This window comes from Talpa occidentalis, unplaced genomic scaffold, assembly GCF_014898055.3.
Source record: "Talpa occidentalis isolate TD23 unplaced genomic scaffold, MPIMG_talOcc4v2.1 talOcc4.10, whole genome shotgun sequence".
Classification (NCBI taxonomy): domain Eukaryota; kingdom Metazoa; phylum Chordata; class Mammalia; order Eulipotyphla; family Talpidae; genus Talpa; species Talpa occidentalis.
In genome coordinates, this window is record NW_023600993.1 from 4512483 (window position 1) to 4532482 (window position 20000).

Below are 20000 nucleotides of genomic sequence, written 5' to 3' on the forward strand. Positions count from 1 at the left end.
AAGAAATCAAGAAAGCAACCAACGTAAACACACAACTGGGAACGACTTCTCGAAGCCCACGAGCGGAGGAGAACACAAATGCAGATGAAGCTCCCGAAGCCCCAGCGCGCTGGGGTTCAATGCTCCATCTGAGGCCTTTGGATGCATCAGGGCATCGTAATTTACCCACCGCGGGAGGCAGGAGCAATGCTCATACAACACGAATGAGCTCTACATGGCGGGGAACAGTACGTGTCCAGGAAAACACTGAAGCTCCCACCAGCCAGCAAAGCTGACCAGGCGGAGGGGGACCAGGGGAGGGGGTATCATCTGTAGCCTGAGAAAGCAAGAGACTTTCAGAGATGACGACAAGGTTATTTTCCATTGTTTTGGCTTAAATTCCTCACCAGGCCTCAGCTCCCGAAAAGCTGGGGTGCCCATCTTCCTGGCCTCCTGGCATTTCAGGCCCACTTGACTCATCTTTCATTGACCCGAGAGCCAGATGATTATCATTCTCGTTTTGGAGATGAGGACAGTGGCGCCAAGAGGAGGTGACCCAGGATGACGACTCTATCCTGTATCCTGTCAATACACTGTCCACTGAAGCGCTTTCCAATATCACACTGTCCGCGCCCTGCACACAAGGCCCCACTTTACAGAGGGAGAAACTGAGGCCTAGGGAAGGGGACTGGCAGATCCAGGCCCCAAACCAGACGTCTGGGCTGCAAGGGCCAGTCCTGGGATATTAGGCTTTTTTGCACCCAGCCAAGGACTCGTCCCTTCCACTCGCCTTGCCGGCGGAGGGCCACAGGGTCAGGTTGAAAGTGTCTTGCTTTCCTTTAGGATGTCCAGTCCCTGTGCGGCGCTCTGAGCCGCAGGGAGGGGAACCCATGCCACAGCTCGCCAGGGGCAGCGACACAGCCACGGACACTGGACCAGCTCCCCGGGTCGCTCACCATGCATATACCTGTGTTGGCTTATTTGCTCATCTTTCGTCCCCCAGGTGGGCCTGATTCAGCGCTGCCAGCCTTCCAGGGCAAAAGGCTCTCTGAGGCTAGGCGGGGGGCCTCTAACCAAAGAGGCGGTTCATTTTCAAATGGCTTGGCTCACAATTTGGGGGCAAGAAATGGGAACTCAACCTGGCACAGATTATGCCCACACGAGACCAGCAAAGACCTGGTCCCCCAAATCTTGAGTGATTTCTGTGAATGGGCAGGAAATCTTATGGCCTGTGGAGCCAGTCGAGGGCAGCGAGAGGCCCACTCCTCTGCTCACCAGCCTCGAGCCCGTCTCCTCAGGAGCCCAGCCACCCCCAGAGCCCCAAACAACTCCCCTACGGGGGGTGAGTGCTGAGCAAATGCTGCTAGCTCCAGGACATGCATGGGCAAGGACACCCCCAAATATCATGCCACCCAAACACTGGAACCAAAATAACAGCACAGACCAAAATTTTGAAAAGAAAACAACAGGCAAGATTGATTCAAGCCCATCTCGGATCCATGTCAACTTGGTTAGCTAAGTCCATGTCATTTCTTTTTCATAAGTGACTTGATTTTTGAGGTATGTGGGGATGGTGTTTCTCCTCGCGGGTCTGCTTTTGAATTTCCAAATGCCAAAAGAGTGTCAAAATGTCGACACAAGGTCATCGGCTTTAAGTTTGGGGGCTGAGGGTAACCTGAGGGTGGCAGTTTCGACATCTCGCTCTGGACTTTGGCTTTGAATGGACTCAGACCTGTGAGGTAGGCAAAGTTCTAAAATCCACTTTAAACATAAGGCAAGTGCGCCCGTGAGAGGGTAAGAAGCTTGCCCAAGGTCACCCAGATAATGTGACCGGGGTGGGAGGGGTGTCAGAATTCAGCTTTTCCTACTCCAGGCTCTGGTGTGAGTGTGGGGAACTGATTTTATCCCAGGACACCCAGCAGTGGCAGTAAATGATCAATTAGACGCCCATGGCCAGCAAGAGTAGCGACTTCCTGCCAGTGTGAGACGCCCGACATCGAGGGTGTCCAGGGTGCCCAGCTGGGGGGCTGCCTCGAAATGAGTCCTAGGGTGGTTTTTTTTCCTGTAAGTTTTACAAATGAAATAAGGGGGAACAGGTCACTTTTCCCCAATTCTCCTGTCCAATTCAGAGAGGAAAGGCCTGTTAGAATCACCCCAGGATTTCCTCCCGCGTGTGTGTGTGCTCCGCACCGCACCGGCGGGGTCTCTGACAAGGAAACGTAGCTATCCCAGCTTTGCACGACATCAAACCAATACCGACTTACTGAAGAGCTGGGTGGGGCACAAAGTGGGGAGCAGGGGGGCAGCTCAGCCAAGGAAAGTGGGGCAGCCTAAGCCTTCCATCTCTTCTGCTGCTCAGTTGCAGAGCGAAAAGGAAAGAAAGAAAGAGAGGCAGGGAAAACAGGAACAAAGAAAGCCACGGAGAGGAAGAAAGAGAAACCAGAGACCAATTTCCCCTTTCTGCCTTTCGACCAAGATGAAAATTCACACACGTTGGCGATGCAGGAATTGGCCTCAAAATTGTTCTGTGACCTAGAGGATTGTGATGAAAACCTTCCCCAGACAACTCAATAGCGTGGGAGTCAACACCCAAAATGGCAACAATATTGTTGTGCAGGGGTGGCCAGGCTCTGGGAGGCTGTGGGTGGGTGTGTGTGGTGCGTGGGGTCGTATCCGCAAGACAAGAAACCTCAAGGGAGTCCACCTACAATCCAGATCCCGGGGCATGTCTGCCTGGTTGAGGAAGCCACTCTTCAGTGTGCATAAACATTATGGAAACTTCTGTTTGCCTCTGGCTTCACCACCTACCCTGCCTGTGCAAGTGCATTATTGCCTCTGGTCAACCTAGAAGACAAGGTTATGCTGAATGTGGGCCGTTCTGAGATAAAGCTTTTACGTGCAGATAAATAGAAGGCGTTGCAGCCCAGGTGCAAACACTGGTTCGTCTGTGCAAGGCCAGCAGCGACCCAGCTGAGGGGCCTGCCTAATGATGACCCACAGTGACGCTGAACTTGGAGGAAACTGCGGAAGATGCAGAGCCACAGAACAGAAGCATCTCCCCCAAAGTCTCTTTGATTATTTTAAAAGCCACATCCAAGTTGGCAAGCTGTTGCACAACAGGTTGAAAATGATTTTTGGAAGGGGAAGCTTTGGGTTGCTAACAGAGTTGCCTCTGACCTCGGCCCAGGGCCAGAGCGTAGATGGCTGGGTCTGCTGGGGGCGCTGGAGCCAGAGTGTGGCTCGGGGTCTCTCGGTGGGACGTCTGGTGATCCTAGCCGGGATTTCCCCGGCCCTGGAAAACAACATCTCAGAGGACTTTTTTTTTTTTATAACCCTCAACTCTTCTCAGAGGTTGACCCTGGGCCTGGGCCTGGAATCTGCTGGAATGATCTCCTGCTGGAGTTCTAGGAGTTAGCAAGTGAAGGATGGCTCAGTTCACCCCCCATCTGTTTCACTACTTGCAGACTTTGGTGGAAAATGTGGTTTCTATTGGTTTGGGTCTTTGACAACATCCTTTGCCAGAAAAAAAGTAAATAAATAAGGGATTTGTTTCTAAAAGGCTCTTAGAGAGTGACCCTCTCTCATCTGCTGGACAGAGCTGGAAGGCCCTTGCCCTGCGTTATGAGTGCCAGCCTGCTGGGCCCAGAGGAACAGCTGCGCAGGCGAGGGAGGTTTCTGGGGCCTCCTCAGACTCCCCATCGGGGGTCCCGCAGGTTGAAAACCCCAGAGCTTTCCAAGCTCTTCCCAGTGGAGTCCCTTTCGGATGAGGGGAGCGCTGCCCAGTGTGACAGCTCTCCGGGGCCCTGGGCACTGGGCAGAACGCTGGGGAAGGAGTCATCGGGTCCCTGGGCCCAGGGGAAGGCAAAGGCGGCTCTCAATGGCCTCGCATGGAAAAGCACAGCCTTGGGCCCACGGTGGGTTTGTGCTGGGCAGCAGGTAGGTGCTGCTGGGGACTCGGGAAGGGGTGGGCCGGGCTGGCTCTAAACTCTGAAAGCAGAGGAGAGGTCTGGTGGCAGAAGGGCAGCCTGTCAGCACCAGCGGCCGTGTGGGAAATGTCCGCTGGCTCTGGTCTGCTCAGGGGAAAAGCGCGAGGGGGCGAGCTGAGCAGGCTGGAGAGCAAGCAGAGGGTGCCCGGTGGCTACTCCCCAGCAAGGGACTCCCCATCAGTCCAAGTGGCTGTGAGGTCCAAAGCCAGGGAGCCGGCCGGGGGTCGCCGTGCGGGTGTCTGGAGATGCGCATGCGTGTGCCCAGAGGCGCGTCAGAGGAGCCGAATCCAAAGCCTTGGCGATGGGGACCTTTGGGTGGGCCCCACGCGGAGGCTGGGGGGTTGCTCAGCAGCCAGATGATGGATGGGGAGACAGGGCGACAGCTGCCCCACAGCCTCTGGCCTCTACCGGCAGCCCCTCTGAAACAGCTAGGCCTGGCCCACCAGAGGGATGACACAGAGGGGAAACACCCCCCTGCTGCAGCTCCCGGAGACCCCCTCCCCGGCACCAGCCTGGAGGCGGGCAGCTTTCGCCAGTCCTGGCCAGAACAAGCAAAGCACATCTGCCCCTTCCCCGCGCAGCCGCGCCACGCTCTGAGGCACCGGGGAAGAGCTGCCACTCTACAACACCCCAGCTTCTTGCGGGGTCCAGGTCCCACCTGCCCCCTCCCCTGCCCTCACCCCACCTCACCCCACACGCCCCTCAGGCAGCAGGTGGAAGAAAACAAGTCCCCCGGCTCTTACCTGGTTGTGCCGCACTCTGCTCTCTCCCCTGGAAAGAAAAGCGTAAACTGATGTTTATTTTGTTTTATTTTTAGCCAGAGAACAAAAGCAGGGAAGGAGAGACCTTAGGCAGAGCGGACAAATGTGTCCTCCTTAATTTGAGTTGCATTTTCCTGTAGACCCAGGGCCCGGATTAGCTGACGGGCGGGGAGGGGTGAGCCCGCGGCCAGCCACTGGGAAGTTCCGGAGGGCCGCAGGCAACCCTGCAACTCCGACTTCCCGAGGGGGCCTGTGCGTTCCTTGCTCCACCTTGTCAGGACTCCAGGTCTGCCCGTTCTCCGGTACCCCCAGTCACCACCTGCCTTTCAGCCTTGGCTCCTTGTTCCTGCCCTTTGGGCACGTGGCAGCAACCTCGGGATGAGTGTCACCTCCCCCGGGGACCTCTCTGATCGCCTATTCTAAGGTCTCCCCCCCTTCTGCCCTCCCCACAGACACAACTGTTCTCCCTCTCAGCCCCGACTCTCCATTCTGTACCCCACAGCTGGATTACTGCTGGCGGCCTCTCCCCACGAGGCAGGAGACCTGCCTGAGCACATACCACATCCCACCCTGCCTGGGTGCAGCTCCCGCATGCTGGGATAGATGGGTGGGCTGGTGAATGGCCAGATGGGTGGGGCAGCGTGGGAGAAAGGTGGGGGTCACTGGGTTTAGGTCCCACTTTCTTCTGTCAAGAATCCAGTCCTCCTGCATCGTTAGACGCTCACTCCAGCTCCCAAGAACCCCACGACCTCCTCTGGGAATATGTTGTCTCAATTCCTAACAAATACCAGTGATCAAAGCGCTCTGCCCTTTACCTTCTAGATGTTGGGATTTAAAGAAATTATTTTATAGTTGGTGGCTCAGTCATTTTCTAGCCAGTCAGACTGCCTGGGCCTGGTGGACATTTTGCTCTGGAATAGGCTATTAGCGCAGTCTGGAAGGTTCCATCGCATCTCCCTTGCAACAATGTGCTGTTCTTCCTCCAGGGTCTATGGGGGCTAAATTGAAAAACCACCCAAAAGTCTTAGGTATAAACCCTGGGAGTTTACAGACACCCAGAGCAAAAACCGAAAGAAGGCCAGAGATGTTGATAGTGTTAAGAATGCTCAGGCCAAGAAGACAACATCGTGACAGCCAAGGGCTCGTGAGGGTCTGGCTCTCGTCCCCAAGATGCGGTGGCCACACTGGTCACGAGGAAGGTGGGTGTGCAGGGCCCCTGGATGTTTTCTGACTTGAGCGTCTGGATTCAAAACTGTTCAGAGACTCACTTCTAAGTGGAGGGGACTCTGAGAAACTTGTATTTCCTCTGACTGGTGCTTCTCTGAGCTGTTGTCAAAAGAGAAATTGAAGCGCTTGACACGATACCTCATTTCATTAAAAGAAGTGTCTATCTTTTCAGCAGAAATATTTCACTTGGCCCCTATTTTTTACCTGTTTTCAAAATGTTCTGGTTGTCCAAGGCAAAGTAGCCCTAGATGGTATAAAAGACCATTGGTGCAGGTGTCACCTGACCCAGACCCACTCTTGGAAGAGTTTCTACAGAATGGAAGAGCCAATGTTCACAGGGGAGGGGGGTCATCTGAGGACACGTGGAAGGATGAACAAGCCAAGATTTCGAGCTCTCTTTGATCTGCCCATCAGCCCCTGCACCAGCGGACAAGAACCCATGGGTGGAGGTCAGTGCAAGTTCTCCTGGTGGCAAATTCTGATGCCCTGAGAATCCACATTTACCTTCATCATGCAATGCAGAGGCCAAAATAAAGATGTGGCCTCAGTTTCAGTGTTTTCCAGGAATTCATAAATTTACTACCTCTAGGTAATAAGAATTTCTATCAATATTCCTTCATTGTGACAAACACACCAGAATCGTGGCAGATGAAGATGCTAATTACAGGGGAAATGAGATGTGGGGCACATGGCAACTCTGTCCTATGTTTGCAACTTTTCTGTAAATCTAAAACTACTCTAGAACAAAAAAAATATTTATTTTAAAAAAAAAGACAACTTCCTCGCAACTGACCAGCTTCCCAAGGCCTACCCCAGTAATCTAAACACCACAGCCAGCCTTTCCCTGCTGCTAACTAGAGAGCAGGGCTTTGGAGAGCCTTCTCGGTGGCTCTTTCGTGCAGCCCTGAGACTTCTGAAGAGGCGTTTTCCTGGTGGTTGTTGTTCTAATCCGTTCGAAACTGAGAAGGAGGACTAGAAAATCACATCTCAGAGCCAGGAACTGCTGAAGGCTAAATCAATTTGGGAGATCAAGTGGGCCAGGAGTTATGCCAACCAAAACCAATGATTATTTCATTAAGGCCATTCAGGCAAGGACAACAATAAAAGTTTAAATCTGATAGTGCTAATGGGGGAGCTGGAGAGAAGCCCTTTCTCATCTAGGATCTAATTTTTCTAAAGGACACCTAGTTTTCTAAATCCAGGACATCTGATTTTGAAAACACAAGAAGCCACCGACAGACTCACACGGCCCCCCCTTTCGCTATACAGCCCCTGAGAACCAGCCCCCCATGGACCCCCACCAGGACCTCAAGAACCTCATTAATGCTAGGCCCAGAAGCTGCCCCTTACACTCCCCCAGCGCTGGTTTTCTCTGTTACCCACACTCCTCCACGGCCCCTGCTGCCTGGCCTAATACTGAAATGTCAGGAGGGGCAGGATTTAGATGGGGAAGGGAAAGGCAAAAGGTCGTTACAACTCACTCTTCCCACCCTTACCCCACAAATACTGAGTCAGTACATTGGCAGGTATCGATAACTACCACCCGAGGCAGGTATGCCTCCCCAAGGTGTCCCCGCTCCCACTAGCAGGAGCACACAGAACCAATCCAGGGTGACAGAAGCCAAATCAATGCTTTCTTGGGGTGGAGGATGGGGAACAGACTGCACAGGGGAGCTCTGGGGAAGGCGCTGAAGATGTTCTTGACCTTGACTTGGATGGTGGTTATACCTGGGTGTGTGGCTGTCAGAACGGATTTCTACACACAAAATAGGCACATGACATTGTAGTGATTATGTCATAAAGCTGATGGGAAAAGTCCCGTTGATGTGAACGTAAGGCCTGGGTGATGCCTCCGAGCCCTCGTCATTCCTTCAAGCCTTCCCAGCTGTCCTGTCCTCTCCTGACCGCCAGCCCTCTCCGTCTGTGCTGCTCCCGTGGCGATCCAGCCATGTTTCTGTCTGACTGAATGTCATGGCTATTGAACTTTTTAAGAATTCACAGGTAGATCTTACAGGTAGGTCACAAGTGTCTTGGGGTTCACAAATAAAAACCAAGCATCTGCAGATCCTGGCACCCCCCCAATGGTGGCCGAGGGGACAGGGGTCGGGGAGGCACATGTGGAAAGCACAGCCGCTGGCTGTGGGGAGTGAGGACGTGTGGGGATGGCAAGCCCCACCAGCCGCCGAGCACCAGCCCCGTGCCCAGCCCCACTCAGTCCATGCCAGTCCTCCTGCCCTCCAGACGCCTGGCTGATCTCGAGACCTGCTGCAAGCTGTTGTCTTGGCATCACTACGTTAGAAATTCCCTTTACCTCTCTCATATGGGCCCTCTGCTTCCTCGACCATGTGTTCTTTCGTTTTGAGGGGGCACATCCTTCAGCCAACAGCCCTTCCCAAACAGAAAACAAGACTACCTGGATGAGGGACCAGGGTGTGCCAGGCAGGGCCCAGCAGCTCCAGAAACCCCAGTTCCGCTCCGCCTCTCCTAGCAGAGTCACACCAAGTTCCAGATGCCTCCCACCCATACAGAGACCTGGGGTAAGGGCATGGCAGGCAGTGGGAACAGCAGATGCAAAGTCCCTGGGGCAGAAATAAGCCCGATGAGTTTTGAAAGGCAGAAAGGAGCTGAGTGTGGCCGGAGTGGAGAATGGTAGATGAGGTCAGGGAAGCCGGTAGAGACCAAAGGATGAGAGGCCTGTGTGTTCTGAGAGCAGTTCAGGTTTATCTCTGGTGTCATTGAGAAATGTGTCCTTAGGCAGTTTCATTGCGCAAAGGATATAGAGTGCAACCACCGTGGATTGGCTGACTGCACACCCGGCCAGGTGGCAGAGCCTCTCTCGATACAGTCTGTCGTTGACCAAGAATTGTCCAGCCCTAACTGGCTGTGCTTGGAAGCCAACCCTCAGTCTGCTCAAGGATTAAACTCTGCATCCACATGTAGGCCTGGACTCCTGGCACTCCAGGAGTACTCTCATCAAACAATATCTGCTGAGAGCACCAGTGTGCACCCCTGCGTCCCTGGACCCACTCCCTACTGATCAGAGACCCCCTCACCATCTCGCCCGGGACCCTCATCTACAACCTGAACGAAGCCCTGCTTGCCCCACATTTTCTGCAGCCAACCTACAACACCATCTGTGCCAGGACGGCCGGTCCAGCCCGCCCTGGCCAATCTGGTGGCCTCCTTCCACCCATGGCCCCGCACGTCTGGCTGAAACAACTCAAGGGGCCACAACAAAGCTCAAAGTGACCCCCACCCCAACTCACCTTCACCCAAGGTCTGCTTGAGCAGGTCGTGCTTGGCCTGCAGCTTAGTGATGAGGTTACTGCCATTCACGTATTCTTTAAATTTCTGCAAGACAAGGCACAGGGTGTTACAGAGTCCTCTGCTCCCTGCCTGTGGTCAGGGGAAGGGAAGAAATCCTGGCTTCTGCAGGATGGGCCAGCCACTTGCTCAACCACCCAGGGCGCTGTTTCCAAAGCGCACACCCAAATTTATGTCCTCAACAAGACGAGGACATGCACGGCCTGAGTGCGGTTTCTGGGGCCTGCACCAGCTTCCTCGGCCGTTTTCCTCTCGTCAGTCCCAGATGAGATGCTCCCTGCTGGGAACTCACTTTCCGCATTTCACAAAAGCCAAGTCAGGCGACTTAATTTGAGAAGATATTGGGAGACGCGCGTGGATTTGCTGGCTCCTGCTAGAAGGGACGGTTCCCCAAATGTCCCGGCCAGCAGGTCAGCAGGCAGCGGGTCCAGGGCCCAGCGCCACTCACCGTAAAATAAAACATCTCGGTCTCCTGCTGGTTGGCCCTCCGCTTGGCGATGTTGATCTTGCTCATGTAGGTCTCGGAGGCAGCTGACTTCACAGACTCTGTGGACCGACTGTGCTGGAAGGCGTCGGAGACGTCAAAGTCCTCCACCGTCAGCATGTCCTGCAAGGTCTGCATGGTGGCGTCCAGGGTCTTCCGGACCTGGGAAGCAACGGGGTAAAAAGCCCATGAGCCCCCTCAAGCCTCAGACACCTCAACGTGCTTCTCCAACAGTTTCTTCGCGTCCTCCACACGGAGCTGACAAGCAGCTCAAGGATCACCATTCCCCGGACGTGCATGTGGACAGTGAGGCCTTGGAGCCGGTGCAGGGCTGGCCTGCGTGGGCTGATCTTAAGGCACGCTATTGTATTGCTTCTGCCAGAGAGAACCTTGGAGAATGCTGTGAGACAAGGAACTCAGGGTTCTCGGTCTGCACCTGATGACACAGTCCAACTGGAGCCTGCTCCCTTGAAGAGGGACGGCTCTTCATCCAGGGAGGGAGACCACAGACGGCCCCCGTAAAGGGACTCTGGCTCTCTGCCTCCTCAAAGGCCTGGCTGAGACAGAGCCTCAAGGAGCACGCCAGGCACAAGCTGTGTGCTCCATTCTCTGCACCCCACCTTCTCTCCTGGAATGGAGAGGGACCCGGGAGGCCACGCACTTGAGGGCACACGCGTCCCCCTGCATGGGGGATCCCGTACTTTGAGGGAGGGTCACTGCAAAACCAGTCCTGGGAGAAAAGGCATCTACATCCCTTGTTAGATTGTTGTTGCTCAGTGTCTTGTCACCCAGATTTCAGCTCAAATGTCACCTCCTGGTGAATTCAGGTCCCCCCTCCTTCCTCATTTCTTTAACTTAACATCTGTGAGCACTTTCCCACACAATTACAGACTCGGGGCGGGAGGTTCAGTAGCTGTGCGATAGAGTCCGTCTTACAGACCAGTGCTCCAGGCCCCGGTCCATGGCGAGTGGACTCCCAGGACAAGCCAGGCCTTCGCGAGAATCCCCTCAGGGCCGCGGGGCTCACTCACCTCCTCGTTCTCTATCTTGAGGGTGGCCAGTCTGGACTGCAGCTGGTGGTACCGCATGAGCAACTCCGTCTGCACGGGCTGCTGCGCGCTGACCTGGCACACCTGCAGAAAGGACAGCACCATCAGTGGTGGCCCAGCACCCTCGTCACCTCCGTCCTGGGGTGCACTAACACCCCCAGGGCCAGCAGAGGAAACAGGTGGAGGCAGGTTAAGTGACTTGCCCAAGGTGACACAGCTGTGCCTGCAACTCCAGGGGGCACCTGGGGTCTTTCTCCTCCAGAGGCCACTCTCGCCCAGAGCAAGGTGTGGCCTCCAGTCAGGTCACCCACGTCTATGCAGCCCTGAGGCTTGTTCACTACAAGAATTAGCATCGCGTCACTAAGCAACGCTACCATGTACATTTCGGGGCAGGAAGCCGAGGGAAGACGTCAAGAGCCAAAGAGAAGCCAGTGAATGTAGAGTGGAGACTGGGAACAATGCGCAGGGGGCTCAGAGCCCCAGGCAGGAAGTCTGGACGTCCTGCACAGTCCCCGGGGTGCTAGGGAGGGGTCATGAGGGGAGGGGGAGAAATACTCTTTCTTCTGCACCTGTCACTGCCATGGGCTGGGCTGCTGGCACCACTTAGCTGAGCCCCCAGGGCACAGGAGGGTTCTGTGTCTGCCAGTGATTTACCACTTACAAGGCAGCCCAAACCCCACAGTCAGCAGGGGCAACCAGTGGAGCCAAAGGGCCAGCAGTGAGGGCAGAGGGATGGGGCAGCTGCTGCAGGAGCCTGCGGGACCTCCATGTGCTCGTGGAGAGAGCGGGCAGTGCCATCCGGAGGGCCTGACAGATGCCCCCTTCTGAGGTGTTCCTCAGCCTTCCCTGCCCTACAGATGCTGTGGACGCCTGGCTGAGCTCCCACCGGCACCCAGAGGCTGGTAGGGGAGTCTGGTACACCACTGTGCCAGGTCCCCCCAAATCCCACATGCACAGTGGGATGTATCTAGACAGAGGGAATGGGGCCAGTAGCAGAAAGTCTGTGTGTCCCTGGGGGTAGAGGTGGAAGAGACGGGGAGCAGGTCTGAGGCCTGGTGGCCGTCCTCCTGTCTGCTCCAGGAACTAGAGTCTGAGCCCTGGGGAGCAGCAGAAGGGCATGGGGAACCCGGGTAGTGAGCTAACATGCTGCTCTGGGGCCAAAGTTTGTGAGGGTCCGATCAGCACGACCACGCAGGAAACCCCGTTGTCGGGCAGACCAAGGGCTCAAGGCTGCGGGACGGGGGGCCCGGGGAGGAGCTTGTGGCTGGTGGCTGTGGTGAGACCCAGCCTTCCCGCCATTCACAGACGTTGAGGCGAGAACATGATGACTATGTCAGAGGTGGGACTCCCTTGGGGTCTCCTGGACAGAATTTTGAGGGGAGCTATGGCCCTGCTGTCCTGCAGGTGTGGGGCTTGGGCTAGAAAACGAGGGCGTAAACTCCTCAGCCGGGGAGGCTCATGGACCAAGAAGTTGACCCAGGCCTGCAGGTGGACTGGGGCTGGTGCTCCCCTCCCACCCACCTCTGGGAGCCCAGGGGAGAACAGGCCTCGGCCCAGGGAGGCACCCACCTCATCCCCCATGTGGGGCTGGAACTCAAACTTGAGGGGGGGGCAGAAGACCTGGTTGCACATGTCCATGACCGTGTGCTTGTCACTCCGGGAGTCCAGGTTGTCCACTGCGTTCTCGATGACATCCAGCCCCTCGTGGCGAGAGGTCTCCAGGTTGTACTCGGCGGAGAGGTAGGTCCGGAAGGTGCGGGCCAGGCTGGCGTGAAAGCCCAAGTCACAGCACTTGGAGAGGGGCACAGGACAGAGGCGCATGAGAGTGGCGATGGGAGGGGCGTCACGTTTCCTGCCCGTCACTGTTACAGAGGCACCCTTGGGAACCTGTCCTAGCACCCTGGGAGGCAGCTGGGTGGGGACTGCGACTGGGGCGAGAGCAGAGCTTCTCCTCACCCCCACGCTGCCCAGATTCTTTCTTATCTCTAAGCCCTCAAGCAGGCCCTCCCTCTTCCTCACTCTTCCTGCCTAAATGTTCCTCCTTTGGGTTTCAGTTTAGATGTCCCTTCCTCCAGGAAGCCCTCATTGGTGCTCTCCCCACTTGGCGTTTACAACAGAGCTCCCTCCAGGGGCGTCTGCATCTCCAGCACCTCCCTCACTGTGAACCTGCCACTTGGCATTGATTGCAGTTGCCTATGAATAGGTCAGGCAAGCCCCGAGATTGCAGACCCACGGGCTCCTGTCCCCTGCTGTGCCTCAGCACCCAGACCTAGTAGGTGCTCCACAAACATGGGGTAAAAGAAAAAAATGAAAGGGCTGGAGGGTGTGAAGAGGAAAGCTGAAAGGCAGGACAGGTGGCGTCTGGACTTGGGTCTCCTCTGCAGCCAAGGCAAGAGCAGTGACCCCCGACTTCCAGTCAGGATGCCAGGCCGAGAGGAGAGTACCCGTCCAACGGAACCTTTGCTAAGCATCCACTGGGCAGGTCCCTGACTGCGTGGGGCAGGAAGCCACAGTCTCAGCTCTGGCACAGGTGGCATGGTCATTTCCCCATGACACCACACATCTGTCTCCAGGCCCGGCTGTCCTCCAGCATGTCCTGCTTAGCTGCCACTCAGGAGTCAGTGCTCCGCCCTCCTGACCTTCATCTGCCCAATTTCTCCCTAGGGTCATCCTGCCTCCCTCACTGTTCCGTGCACATGTGGCTGGTGAACTTGACCTGGGGCTCGCAACATATGAATGTCTTTACCACCTGGGAAGCCCCCAGGGCATGAGTGTGTCTGGTTACCCCTGTGGCCCCAATCCCAGCAAAGGGCCTGGGGCAGAGCAGTGTTCTTGGGAGATGCAAATGGAATATACAGCTGCCCAACCCCACCTGCAGCAGCAACTCGAGGCCCTCTCCACCCATGACGGCTGAGCCACAAGGGGGCATCACGTCCCAGGCCCCAGGCTCTCCTGCCTGAAGACCCAGCAGGGCTCCACCTGAGACCCGGCCCAGCTAGCTGAGAACAAGGCCAAGCCCTCCTTCAGTGGCTGAACATGCCAGCCCCCCAGCTCACATCGATGAGGTCGGAGACATCGTGGATGTAGTATTTGCTTATAGCTGCATTGGTGGCCGCCAGGTTCAGCAAGTAGTCATTCCGGGCCTTGGTGCACTTCAGCTTGTTCTCAGAATATTTTGCCTGCCTCTGGAAGAAGAAAGGAGCAACTGTAAGAGCAGAACCATCAACAGGAGGGATCGGGCTCTCGTTCTAGCCATGGGCTGGGTTCCAAACACCCACATGCCCCCAGGCCCTTCATCAGGGGCTACTCTACTCATTTTCAGTCTTTCATGAGCTCACAAACTTTACAGTTAAAAAGGAAATCAAAGATATCTTAGTTGAATTCATCTGCATTACAGGGGAAGAGAACTGAGGAGAAGTGACTTGTCCAAGAACCAAATGGCTAATTAGCAGCAATTCTGAATGGAAACTTGAGTCTGGTCACAGCGTGTATCACAAGCATTCACCACTATCTCGACAAAATATTTCATCACTCAAAAAAAGTGGGTAACGCCCTACTCTCCTCCCAGGCTCTGGGAACCACTTATTTGTCTCTCTGGATAATCTGTTCTGGATGCTTAATATTAATGGACTCCTACAATATGGGGTCTTTGGGATGGGCTTCTTTCATTTAGCATGCTATTCTCAAAATTAATTTTTTGTTTTAGTACAAAGCAATGCTTCACTCTTTTTGATGACTGCATAATATTCCACAAGGATCAATCACACTTTATCCATCTATTCTCAGTTGATGGGCATTTCGGTTGTGTTGACTTTTTGACTGTTATTATTAAAGCTCCTGTGAGTATGCATATGCAAGTGTTGTGTGAACTGGGTTTCACTTTTTTCCAGCAGATACTAAGAGTAGATCTGTTAAGTCATATGGTAACTATGTCTCTGTTTAAACTTTTGAGGAACTCTCAAACCATTTCCCAAAATGGCCAGCCATGTTCCATTCCCTCCAGCAGTGTGCAAGGGTTGCAATTTGTCCATATCCTCACCAACACTTGTTAATGTCTGCTTTTTTAATTTTAGTCACCCCATTACATATAATATGGAATCTTGCCATGGTGCTGTGTGTGTGTGTGTTCCAAAGATTACATGTTTTGTATTTATTGAGAAATTGTTTCTCACTTTTATTGAGAAATGGTCAACATAAATCTCTGTATCAGTTTAAGGCAGAGGGGAGAAAAGTTTGATTCACATCTATTGTGAAATGAGGACCACCATAGGTTCAGTCAACCTCTCCTCACATAGATACAAAGAAAAAGAAAAGAAAGGAGACAGAGGGAAAACAATTTTCACCTGTGGTGAGAACTCCCAGGATTTTCTCTCAACAACTGAATGGCTCCAGTCTCACCCTAGAGACTGGGTGATTGACCAGCAGGCCGGCTCCAAAATCAGCCAGATGCTAACTGGATGCCACTTGGATCCACCTGTAAACTGGACCCAGTCTCAGCCCGGGGGCAGCAGACTGGTCCCGGGCTCTGCCTGGAGGCTGCTGAGGTCAACCAGCAGATCGGGCCCAGCCAGCCTAGAGGGGACTGAGGTCGACCAGAAGGCCAGACCCAGTCTCAGTTCAGAGGATGGCAATCGTGAACAGAAGGGTGGAGACTCCTGCCCTCATCTTCCCCCGACCCACCCCCAAATCCCCACTCACCTTCTCCTTCATCTTCTCGATTTTCTTCACGGAGCTGCGGCGCTGGGGCCGGTCCTCATGCCGGAGCAGGTTCATGCTGAGCTCTCCTGACTTGTTGAATTGCTTCTCCTCCTGCTTCTCAGCCTCTTTCAGCTTGCTCTCCGCACTGATGCTCTCCGCGTGGTACATGTGGTAGGTCTTCATGACCTGGGCACATATGGGGTAGGAAATCAGTGGTCATGGGGTCCAGGGCTCCCAGGGTCTGCACGCCCATCAGCTCTGCTCCTGTCCTCTGCTGGCCACACCCTCTGAGCTGCTGCCACACTAAGTTCTTAACTTGGGCACAAAATCTCCAATGACTTAAAAAAACGACGATCATAGGTAGCAGCTTCATTTTTGTCATCAACATCATTAAGCACTTACTGAGCGCCAGGCCCAGACTAATATACAAATTTAAAGGGGTAACCACAGCTCCTGTGCATTTGGGGGTTCCAGAGGTGATACGGCACATCCCGCCCTCTCTCAGCTGCCCTCTCCAGCCCTGCCGGCCATGATCCCTGTGCCTCCCAGGCCCTCAGTGGAAAGCCCTCCCAAAGCACTCAGGGACCTCCATGGGTACATCCTTCTTACTGACATACAAATCCTTTCCAGCTGTTTTACTCTGTAAACTTGTCTGCAAGTGGCTCAGTCCCCAAAAGGAACATTATGAGATAGCCTGAGGAATGGTCCACACTCTCACAAACACATCCTTGGTCATAAAACAAATTCCTTCAAAGCAAATCACACTTCACTATCCAAGTCCATAAACAAGTGGCATCTTGTTACATAACAGAGAGTTTTTGAGGCAGAAGAAATCCTACATGTCATGGTATCCAGCCACCAAGTCTCACAAACAGGGAAGCAAGCCACAGGGGCAAGATGGCAACTCCAAGGTCAGACAGCATATCTGCGCTGTCCCCGGACCAAATGTGCAGGAGCCACACCCTGACCATAGAAGCTTCCGTCACCCCCAAAACATCCCGCCTGCCCAACTCCAGCCCCAGCCATCGCTGCCTTGCTTTCTGTCCCTATAGAGTCATCTCGTGTGTTCTGGAACCTCACACATATGGACTCATGTAGTGTGGAGTCTTCTGGGTCTGCCCTCTTTAACTCGGCAACTGTTCTTGAGCTTCTCCCATAGTGTTACTCCTTATCTCTGAGCAGTATTCCACAGCATAGCGACACCACAGCTCGTTTATTCATGCAATGATGATTATTTGGGGTGTTTACAGTTTCTGGCTAATGTGAATAAAACTGCTATGAATGTTCACGTACCATTCTTTGTGTGGACATAGGTTTCCATTTTCCTTAGAGACCCAGGAGTAGAACGGAGGGTCATGTGGGAAGAGCATATTTAACCAAGTTGAGGTCTGGTCCCTGACTTCTAATCCACCCTGTTTCTACCAAATCATGCTGTTTCCTCAATTCAGCCCCGTCTTCTGAGTAGCTGGAAATACTTCTGGGCATCCCACACCAACAGAATCCTATCTCCAGGCCCCTTTGCAAATCAATTTGATGATCCTCTTTCTATGCTAAGAAACACAAAGAAATTTCTGGAATTCATGGCTGCTGAGTCTATTCATTCTTTACAGCAACCTGTAGACAGAGGCCTCCTCCTGGGGTGGGGTGTGCCCGCCTAGCCGGTCCCTTCATCAAGGGCACTTAGAATAAGCTACTGGCCAACATTAAGCCCTGCTCATGTTTGCTCAAAGTCATGAGTTTGTTAGATCAAGAAATTCTTCTGGGGCTCTTCATTTTTCCCTCATTTCATCCTCAACACCCACATCATTTCAACAACAAATGAAGAAAAAATCCAATCAACTTTTCTTCATGGGTCTTGGTGGAAAGTCCTCTTTTCTGCATTCCACCCATTTGCAATCACTTGCAGTTGTCCAAAAGCCTCTCCAGAACCCTTGCTAGAGAGTGCATCCATTCCACATGCCAGTCCCACTATGCTTATTTCCACATAAGCCAGTGGACCAGAAAGTGTATCCTATCGATGTGTTCTTGACTTCTAGTGGCCAAAAGGGGTGACTGCAGACTTACAGAGAGCACACAAGGTGGCCTGTTTGCAAGGGTCTTCATGCCCTGGCTCCAAGGACCTAACAATGAGGCTAAGGGTTGGAAGTGCCTACGAAAGTCTGTCTCCAGCACCCCTGCCTTCGAAGTCTCTCTCCTCCAGATTCATAGACACCCTGGTTTCTTTGTGTTCCCACCACGCTGCTGGAGGTGGTCATTTCTGCACTCCACCCTTGTCTGGCTTCCATGAGTCCTACTAAATCCCTCTTTGTACTGATATTTCAGAGGCTGAGGTGGGCTTATCACGGATCTATCATCTATGTTGGGGAGTTCGTCAGAAAGAGGGGGCATTTCTACCTGCAAAGAGATCTTCCTGTCTAGTCACCCACACGCCCATCCATCTATTCTCCCAAGGGCGGTGTCCCAGCTGGGAGTTCTGACCTCCACACCTTCCTTCTCCTCTTGAACACAGAGCACTGTCCTGCTCTGCCACAAGTCAAACTTCACAGTACAGTCTCTGAACTGCTCCAGAAGCCCCTGCTTGGAGAGCACAGCACAGAAGACCATGGGGCCAAGCTTGGCATGATCCGATAAGTAATTCTTGATACCAAGAACGCCGGGGAGCTTATCGCCCACAGGGGCTTACACTGGACGCTACCACAAAGGTAGCTACCCGGAGACCTCTGAAGTGAATCTAACTAAACTCTTTACACCCAGAATCTTCTAGACAGTTCCTTTACTTACCTGAAATGTGGAACTCAGTGTGGAAAGTCCTTAGGTCAACAGCCTAGAACGGCCTGCCCAGTCTAAAATGTGTTAAATATCAATAATATTGAGATGTGCCCATTACTTCGGGATTTGCAGATGTCTGTTTTTATTGTCCCTAAGGAGCATTTCAGTGACTCTTAACCCCAGTCCTGGAGGGAGCATGAGCAGCTAACACTTACTCAACAATTACTACATGCCAGGCCTGTTTAAGCACTTTTCACATATGAACTCATTGGTTTCTCACTTTAAAGATGAAGAAGCCACAACACAAGGATAAAGGATTCTGAGGCCCACAGGTCTCAGGAGATCCAGTTTGAGACTCGCCCCTCCCACCACTGCCTGGGTGCTGGGTGGCTGCGGCAGGGGCTTGTCCTCTGAGTCACCTGGTCCAGACCAGGTGGGGTGGATGGGCATGTGCCCTGTACATGGTGACTGTAGTCACCAACTGGCAGCAGGGCTGGGAGCAGAGGTGGGTGCAGGAGTTCAGCTGAGACCCACATCCTGAAGACAGTGTCTGTGTTCAAGAGAAGGAAAATGTGGGGGAGGGAATGCCCAGCTGGAACCCCGACCTTGAGAGACAAGATCTCAGAGCTGATGACCAAAGGGGCGTTCACTTTCCAGCTCCCCAGCTCCTATCAGGGAGGGTCCCAGAGCAGGTCTAGACAGGCTGAGCAGCATGGCGTAGGGTCACATCAGTTGAGGCCACAGTTTTTGGACCCTGCTCAGCTTTATGAAGCTGAGAAGGCCTTTGAGAAATCTAGACATATGAGCCCACCATGGAAGGAAATGAGGCCGGAAACAGCAAGTGTGCAGTTCACGGCACAGCTGAGCTCAACAGAGCTGAGACCGGAGGCCAGGACTTCTGAGCAGCAGACGCTTTTCTGGTGATCGCGATGACTTTTGCTGTGTGCACTTTGCTTTTTGCATCTTCCTAAGTCTTCAGATCATGAAAACAGGAAATTACCACCTGCACAGTCTGTCAGAGCCTCACTGGAGGCACCAGGAACCTGGAAGCCGACGGCATCAACAAGGCACGTGCCAGAGCACAGTGAGCATCAGCTGTGAGAAAACAATTCTCGATGAGCAGCCAGGGTGGGCCTCCCCCACCCCACAGACCGGGCTGCTATGTAGGGGTGAAACCCTGGGCCAGTGCATGCCAAAGGCTTCCTTGAAGGAAAAAGGAACCCCTAAATTTAGTCTGACCTCTCACATTTTGTGAGGCCTAGGTCCTCCGTAGAACTCATAATTGCTGTTATTTATGCATTGTGCATATTTAAAAGTTGTCATATCCCAACTAGAGTGTAAGTTCCAGGTGTTATTCCTTAGACTAGTGCAGAGACTGGAACCCAGCATCAGTGTAATCTGTGTGACTGAATGATAAACAGCTGGCTGGCTGGAGAGGTAGGTACATGAGTGGGTGGATGGGTAGGTGGGTAGAAAGAACAGGGGGAGAGAGTATAAAACAGGGGAGGTATAACTCTACTACCTTTGATCTGGTGAATATATTAGACAGTAACAGTTGTTATGTGCTAGGTACTAAGTACTATATTAGGAAACACTGGAGTGTGGAAGCCAGCTAGGGCCTCTGCCCGACAGAATTCACGCTGTAGTCAGGACGCAGACAATGACCCAAGGGCTGATCACAGGGGGTGACAACTGCCGTGATGGAGGCAGTACAGGGTGTTAA

At 53.5% G+C, this 20000-nt stretch overlaps 1 protein-coding gene across 1 annotated transcript in view; it reads right to left on the minus strand.

Annotated features, from left to right (window-relative positions):
* The window catches only part of SRGAP3 (SLIT-ROBO Rho GTPase activating protein 3), a 161277-nt gene that overhangs the window by 24016 nt on the left and 117261 nt on the right, over nucleotides 1–20000 (minus strand). The window contains 7 exon segments of the mRNA XM_054695447.1: nucleotides 4709–4736; nucleotides 9220–9304; nucleotides 9726–9923; nucleotides 10793–10894; nucleotides 12380–12601; nucleotides 13867–13995; nucleotides 15509–15694. Of these exon segments, the coding sequence (XP_054551422.1) occupies nucleotides 4709–4736; nucleotides 9220–9304; nucleotides 9726–9923; nucleotides 10793–10894; nucleotides 12380–12601; nucleotides 13867–13995; nucleotides 15509–15694 (950 nt within the window).